General features: G+C 43.8%; 1 protein-coding gene across 1 annotated transcript; it reads right to left on the minus strand.

Annotated features, from left to right (window-relative positions):
• Window positions 1–266: 266 nt before the first annotated feature.
• On the minus strand, window positions 267–2,228 carry LOC147896660 (uncharacterized). The gene is made up of 2 exons (XM_087382063.1): window positions 1,086–2,228; window positions 267–810 (listed from the first exon to the last, which is right to left on the minus strand). The coding sequence occupies exons 1-2, from the start codon at window positions 2,226–2,228 to the stop codon at window positions 373–375; spliced, it is 1,581 nt and encodes a 526-aa protein (XP_087238189.1). The 3' UTR covers window positions 267–372.
• Between the last annotated feature and the right edge of the window lie 5,975 nt (window positions 2,229–8,203).

An 8,203-nucleotide genomic window follows, 5' to 3' on the forward strand; every position in this document is an offset into this window, starting at 1 on the left:
TACTTTATATTTAGTTTTGATTTTTTGTTTGGAGGCCTGAGTGTGTGAGAGAGAGAGAGCGAGAGAACAGGTGGTACAGGTGCAATATGGCACTCATCATTGAGGGATGGACGTTCTTGCTCTCTCTCAACTCACTTTGCTAAGTCAAAGTGGAAAGGGGAAGCACAAGATGAACATTCAGTTCGTTCGTTCATTGGAGAAAGAAAACCTTAAATCCTCAAGTGTCGTGGAAATATGTGATATGTGATCCATGTTGCTGCCTCTTTTTCTCCATAGCCCGTGGTTGATGGGTCATGCTACCCGTATAAGATGGTTAACACATGAAGGTGCCATTCATGATTTACGACAAAGGGGAGACCCCTACCCAGGCCCTTAAGATGGCGAACTGGGGCACTCGCAAACCTGTGTATGATCCGAAGGGAGCAACTGCTGTAAAGCGTAAGAATTCTTACGCTGAGGAGGAGAAGTAGCAGCAACGGATCTCTGGAAGCTGGCGATGACAGCGCCCAGCCAGTTGCCGATGTATGTGGCATCGATCCCCAACTGTTGGTCTTTGTAGTAGCTGAAGCAGGTGATTGCATCGCTTGGATCTGGACAGGGCGGCGTGTCTGGGTCTCTCCAGTAGCCCTCGTGCTTCAGGCCCAGCCAGTCTGCCAGGTCCCGGTAGATGAATTGCCCATACCCGGCAAGTTCTAGCCAGCCTGCCGGAAACATCTCCATAACTCGACCGCCCGGCGGCATGAAGATCATGTTGGTCAGCTGCGCCCCGTGAGCAGACACCACAATATCGGTCTGGCTCATGCCTTCTACCTGTGCGAGAGAAAATAAGCATGAGAACCGCAATCGCAACGATTAGAACAACGATTTACGATAATAGCAGCAAAACGGCAACAGAATATATATCATCTACAAACTAACCGACCCAATACTTAATCTGTCACCGATCAAGAAAGCGAGCTAGCAAGAATCTGAGCAGCAACCGCCCATGCGAAAGATAGTATGTGCAAAGAAATCGAGTCTATGATTAAACTGTCATCTATCGAGAAAACGAGCTCCAAAAAGATGAGCAGGAAGAATGGCGAAACCTGTTGACAGAATGTGAGATTGGAAACATACATGACCGACGACCTACACCCATTGAAACCTTCGCATTGCTGCCTCACTACCCTTCGCCATGCGTCTTCATCTTTAAACCCTCGCCCTCCTGATCGAATTACCAGCGTTACTCTCACGTGTTGCACCATGGCCAATGAGACGTTGCAGCTCTGACGAACCTGACACCGAACTTCCGTAAACATTTTCCTTAGCAATTCTCTATGCATCCCACCTATCCCGCTCCGGCTAACGATCGCTTGCTCAAAGCATACCGGCTGCTCCCCGCTGCTTACAGTTTCCACTGTATGCGGCAGTCCCACGGCTTTCATCACATTGCCAATCCAAGTTCCAATCTCATTCCTGTACTCCGCTCGGTGGAAGAGAAGAAGCTGCGAAGCAGCACCACATTGATTCTCCATTTTCCAGTACACGAATTGGATTAGGTCGAACATGGCGTGCCAAGGATTGCTGAAGTCCCAATACGTATCGGCGATCAGTGTGATACCTGGCAGTAAGATCGAGCTAGTCGGCAGGCCGTCCTTGAACGCAAATCCGTAGAAGTTCCTGGATCCGTCGGAAGTGTCGTTTCCCCTGAAGCAGAGTAAGCGTCCTTGCGAAAGGGTGGACGGAAATGCCAATATCTCGGGAGGCCCCTTGACCATCCCTCTTCCTTGCACTAGAGACATGAAATAAGGTCGGACAAGGTCTTCTGTGTCCGCAAGAGTACTCTCCAAGTCCTTCAGAGGTAGGAATTGAACGCTTACGGAGAGCTGCTGTTTGAAGACCTGAGCTAAGATTTCCAGCTCCTTTACCTTCCCTTCAAGCATCGATCCCAATTGCTCCTTATCTTGCACAATTGTCTCCAGGTGATTGAGGCGCTGCAAGATGAGGTCACTCTGATTCTGACTGTGCTCCAGTCCCATGCTCAACGCGTGCTGAGATCTCTCAAGAACATGAATGGTATCGAGCAGGTAACTGGTATAATTGAATTGCATGTGAGAAGACGAGAGCTGCTGCGTTGGGAGCTGTTGCACAAGTCTGGTGACATGGGATAAACCCACCATGACAGCCAGCAGCATGGCGACGAGAAGGATGAGGCTGGGGGTGGGAGGGATGCTGGGAAGGGAAACCATTTTGGAGCTAGCGATTGGCATTTGCAAAATGCAAGGACTGGAGGGCAAGATGCGATATGGAGGTACGTGATTTGGAGTTGGGCAGAGAGTCAAGGAAGTGGGTGGTGAGCCGAAGACAACGAAGGAGGAGGAGGAAGCAATAGAGATCAGTGAGCCAAGAAGAGAGAGACGAAGGAGATTACATACTCCTTAAAGTCCTTCTACTCGACTTTGTAACAGTCGAGAGGAAAAAGAAGCACAACTTCCTAGTTAGCCTTTCTTGCTGGTAACTAGCCTGCCGTTGCCCCTCCTCAATCGCTAGTGTGAGGTTTGACAATGATTTTTTAAGCTCTTTCAGCTGATCTCCCTCACATCCAAGTCTCTAAGCCAATCAAAATACATGGTTAGGGCACTTAAAAAATAGAGACACGTGGGTTGTCATGGGCAGACTGCTTATAGCTGGTGACACACTCGCCACATGAACATGATAAAAGCGGTAGTTATGGGTAGATGATAGAGCCCTTATAGACAGAGCGCCTTCCTAAAGGTGAAAAAAATGCAAGGGAAGGCTGAAGCACTAATAAGTAGAAAAGGGAAAACAGTGGCTCGCTTATTTGCTGCCCATCCATGTGCAAACAACATTGGCTACCCATGGGTGCGAAGATGATAGGCTTGACCTAGTAGCCACATTGGCTCTAAGCATTGCAATCGGGAGGGCAAAGTGTGAAGCAATTGTTGCCCATCATTATTTTTAATGAACATTATCATTGGTTTGTTGGAGTTCTTATGATGCGCATCTACTTAGTCTATATAGGCCCTTAGGGAAAGTCTTCTCTAAGGAGCGAGTTTTTTTGTTTTGTGAATTTCAAAGGTGTAAGACTTAAGTATGTTGGCCTTGCTAAGGGACTATGTGTAGATGATTGGTATTTTTGGTCCGTTTTCATGTGTAATGATCCTTAGAGGGAGTGTTATCTAAGAAAGGACTCTTCTATTTCTATAAATTTGCAATTGTTATTATTATTTGGCCCTACAAAGGGACTATGGGGAGATGGTTAACATTCTGGGTGCACAGATGGGCCTTATGGGTTTTGATGTCTAGTTGGTCAAACTCACCTTGCTAAGGAGATCATTAGTGTTTTAAATGATTTTTAAATGTTAAGTAAGCTTAGTCTTCTTGCTATGATCCATCGGCTTTTCCTTTCATTTAACAAGTAGCTGCATGACCCATCTCCGATGAGTTAGAGACCTTAGATAAGCATCAATGGGTAAAGGTTTCCTATCACCTTTTACTTTTTTTACTCTCACCGCCCCACTATTGGTCTCAATACCTTGATATTACAAGCGGGACTCCATGAGGAGCCTTCTAACGTGGAGCGAGATGCCCGAGGGCGAAGATGCTTACTAGCCTGTTCCCAATGCAACTTATAGATGAGTAGATTATGACCAGGCTAGGGGCAATTTAGGAGGGATAGCTATTGGCCTCAAGGGGAACAAAGTAGGTGGAGGTGAGATTTGCTCCACCTCCCCTTCCCTTCTCTTTGGAACTGTCTTGTCAACACCCCTCACCTTTGCTCTACTTGTTCCTCCCCTCTCCTCATGACGTGGTTGCTCCCTCAGTGCCATTGCTCAGGCCACCCCCACCTCACGGAAAGTCTCTCTTCCCTCCTCTCCTTCACTCACCTCGTCCCTCTTCCTCATGGTTTCTCTCTCATCCCCCTCACCTCCACTCACCACCCTTTCCTTTGCAGCTACTCAACCCCCATCACCTTCATTCCTACCACCCCCTCCGCTCTCCTTATGGTTGCTTCCCTAGTCCCTCAGAAGCCCCTCCTTATAGAGTTTCTCTTTTAGCCCCCCTCACCTTTGCTCCACCTTACCCTCACTCAACGATTTTTCCACCCTCCACACCTCCCCTCTCCTATCCCGTCGTGGCTTCTTAACTCCCTCTCCTCATGGCTGCTTGCTCCCCCTCACTCCCCTCATCACTCACCCATTCCACCACCCCTCCACACGTTCCCCCCCACCCCCTTGATAACTACTACCCTCAGTGGGTGCACTTCTAAGAAACCCTATGTATCATGTGTGTTCAAAGGGTATTAAAAAAACCCGTCAACTAAAATTTCCCCAAAATAAAAACACTCCTCTTTACTTATAAAGTGTTTTTTTTCCAAAATTTGACTTCAAAAATCCTTCGTGTTATTGTAATTCTTTAAATTTTTCCAAAAAGTTATATCAAAATACCCCTCGTTTTGATGTACGACGTGGTACACTAAATTTGTTAAGGTCAACCCCCCGAGCTACTACCTAGCTGTACCCTTGTCCAAAGGTAATCTTGTTGTGTTGTTGTATAGCAGTACACCCACTTGAGAGTAGAAAATTAGCTGGGTATATGCCCATCTCACCAAAACTTTGAGCTAGGTAAGAATATGCTTGATCTTAATGCAGCACAACCTTGGTTGTTCGACAACAAAGTGTGGCACTCTACTTATCATCAAATGGCAACGAAGCAATTTCATCCTATAACAATCATCCCAAGGGGGGTCATTAAGAGATATGCAAGATAGGACGTGCAATCAATGGAAGGGGTTTTATATTTTTATGGAGTTATAGAAAGTATACATACATAAGGGGTTTTTTAATTCAAAAAATAAAAATGTTCTTACATAAGGGATACTTTAATCATCTCAAAGCTTACACAAGGGGTGTATATCAGGTATAGAAATCCATAGGTAGGGTTTTTTTTAAATACCCCTTGATCACACATGCTATATGGGGGTTTTAAATACCCCTTGATCGCACATGACATATGGGGGTTTTACATAGTGTCCCCCCCCCCCGGTGATCCCATTACGATGCAATGAACCTGTCAAATTGTTCTCCTCCTCTAAGTTAAGCTTCATAACATGCAACTTGACTCTTCTCACAAACCTAATTGGCTATTCATAGTGGGGGGTACTCCAAGAACATAACATATTTAGAATTACTCATGGGAGGCCACTTCTCTGAGTTTTCTAATATGTTGAGGAAAAATATTAGCAATTTAGATCCAATACCAAGACCTACACCAATCTGCATTATTATCAAGCCACAAACCAACCCCAATTATCATGAAATTATCATGATTATTTGCAAGATGCAAAAGCTACATTGCACGAAAAAACTTCTTGAGCTTGCTCATCCATCAAAAATCTTGGTTGGTATGGGATCGATTCAATTGTTCCTAGGAGGACTTGATACAATTACATCTTCACTTGGTATAGGATCGATTCACTTGTTCCTATGACGAAGATACAATTATATATTCAACTAGGAGCCGATTTGCCAAAAGTTCACAATAAATAATTACCAAGTATTAAGGACAAATGATAAACTACAGTCTAACATGAATGTTTAGCCTTGTGTGCTATTCATTTCAACTTCAATGCGAGACATCTGGTTCTTAATGTTCAGTACCAAAACCTCATTTGTGAGAGGAAAACCCTAACAAGTAAGGCAAAGAAACTCACAAGTTTACAACTTCAAATAACCATTTCCTCCAATTCACCTGGATGCAAGATCAACAAAAGGCTCACTATCTAAGTGGTGGGGGTAAGGAGCATGGCCTTCCCCAGCCCCTAAGTGCTTGTTTGTGGATCATATATTTATAAAAACTTAGCAATTTTTGAGAGCCTTAAAGGACAAAAGATTACATCTAGATACCATAACTATCCAAAATATAAAAGTTAACAAGAGTGCATACTAAGAGCCTCGAATTGAACAAAAAGAGATTACATGAATGTAATAAAAACTCAATAATTGCTGAGATCCTTAGAAACCAAAACATTACATCCAACAAACCAAAAGATCATTGAGATACTTGCCATTGCTGAGTGTTTATCAGCCTCGTTGAGCAAGAGGAAATTTATACAACTGAGTACCATCTTGTTGCATTAAAAGTTTTTAGGAAGCCAATGGAGGAGAGATGGAGAGGCCGAAGACCATGCATACTGCTAGGACTCAAGTTATAGCACAATTACCTTATATGACAAGGCAGATGAAATTGGGATCACAGTGCATCAAGGAGTGGTAGTAGGCATGGTGAAGATGACATGTGCCAAAAGAGTTTTGAAAGAAGCTTGATCTTAAGTCTAGGAAATGTATCTTTATGGGTTATGGTGAAAGTGGAGAGATGGGCTATCATCTTTGGGATCTAGAAGCAAAGAAGATAATATGAAGCCATCATATGGTCTTCAATGAGAAGAAGATGCATAAAACACCAATGAGGGATGTGGAAATGAGAAGAATTATTTTCCAAGATGTGAATCCATCTGCATATGTTGATAGACAACAAGTTGTCCATGCATTGAATGTGCAAGACATGGTGCCGCTAGGTACTTCCACAGGTACACAATCAAGGGCAAATTGTTACATCAGCCATAATCCCAGGAGTGTGGATATGGTGAAGTGGGAAGCCAGAGGGCTTGACAGTGCAAAGGTGGACATGTGAGATTAATGCCTACCATTATAGAAGGATGCCAAAAAGGGTCAAAAGATTAAGGTCCTTTGAAAGGACACTTGGTGTAAAAGGGGGTCCACATGTCATGCACTGGGTTTAGGGGAGATTTTAAGAGACAGGCTCCATAAATGAAGAAAACTAAGGGAGCTCTCAGGGAATCGTGGCTGGGTGGAATGAGCAAAAAAGAGCCCTCTTGTTCAGGAATTGTTACATTGGTATCGGAGCCAACAATTGTGAATTTATGGAACATATCGGGAGGGTGGTGGAAGCTATAGAGCTCATTTGCGAAGGTGAAAGCAAGGAGATCATAGTACCAGGGCTTGAGGAATAACTTGCGCACTGCTATGAAGGAACCATCATGGGAGTCCCTGTGTTAGCCTTGGCTCTTAGCTACTGCGGTGCAACCTGTTAAGACTTTAGTGTCTCAGGAGTTAAGACTCTTATAACTTCAGAGGCATGCATAGCGGAAGCATGCAGTGGAAGCATGTTGTTTTTCTCGTCAAAGCTATAGCCCGCAGTCCTATCGCCCATCAGCTCAGCTGTTGCAAATCCAGAGCAATGAAGTGGGAGTTGACACGGAGTCCTATATCACGATACGCAAAAGAATCGGCTATCTTAGATGACTTATAATTGGAAGATGCGGATGATCTGTGAAGTCTACAGCCGAATGTCCATTGCAATAGATTTGCTGCCGATTTCTAGTGCAAGAAGAAAGAAGGATTTTTAGACCTTCCAAAACAAAAGCATAATTACAGAGAGTTATAGAAAAGTGAAGGAAAAGCTGTGCGTCGTTTCACTGATTTACCATTTCGTCATCTATTGCAAAAAGCACAGAGCCACATCATCCAAAGCTTAATAAACCTTTGGAAAAAGCCACCTCATCAAAGCTTTTATACCCCTCTCTAAAGTCCCAACCCCCCCTCTCTTTACAAAGTCTTTTCTTCCTCTTCTTCGTTCCAATCTCCTTAGCCTCACCAAACTTAAAGAAGAAGATCGAAGAATGGGTCGGAAAGTTCGAAGCAAAGAGTATAACGGAGAACCGGATCGGGATGAGAGTTTGAATATTAAAAGCATGAGAGGACGCGTCAACTTCCAAGACAAATCCAATACCTCGAACAAATGCCAGGGAAGTGGGCCTTACATTTTTCTCTCTGACATAAAGCGCTTTGCTTTATAGTTTCTGAAAAAATATACATCTTTAAAATGACAACTCCAGAAAGGGATAATATGATTGGGGATGCCGAGGAAAGGGCAAGAAAGGGAAAAACAATAGTTGGAGAGGAAATACATGAGGAGGTACAAATTGAAAATCAAGAGGATAATGTAGAAATGGAGGATATTGATTACGGTGACTATGGAATTCCATATATGGAATTCACTAAACTTGAAACTCGAACACAAAATATAGAAACACAGCTAGGAGTTATTAGTGAAACACTAAAAACCCTAGCTGAAGCTATAACTAAGATAGCCAATTCTCAATCGGTATCTGTTACTGAAA

Source organism: Dipteris shenzhenensis, chromosome 11 (assembly GCF_047967505.1).
Source record: "Dipteris shenzhenensis isolate YYH24624 ecotype China chromosome 11, Dip_SZ_1.0, whole genome shotgun sequence".
Lineage (NCBI taxonomy): Eukaryota > Viridiplantae > Streptophyta > Polypodiopsida > Gleicheniales > Dipteridaceae > Dipteris > Dipteris shenzhenensis.

What these genes read in the sequence shown, in the direction of transcription:
- LOC147896660 (XM_087382063.1), bottom strand. Translation starts at nt 2,228, where the DNA reads ATGGTTTCCCTTCCCAGCATCCCTCCCACCCCCAGCCTCATCCTTCTC. An exon ending in ATCTCACATTCTGTCAACAG is followed by an intron (nt 811 to 1,085) that starts GTTTCGCCATTC and finishes TCTCTCGCACAG; the next exon opens with GTAGAAGGCATGAGCCAGAC.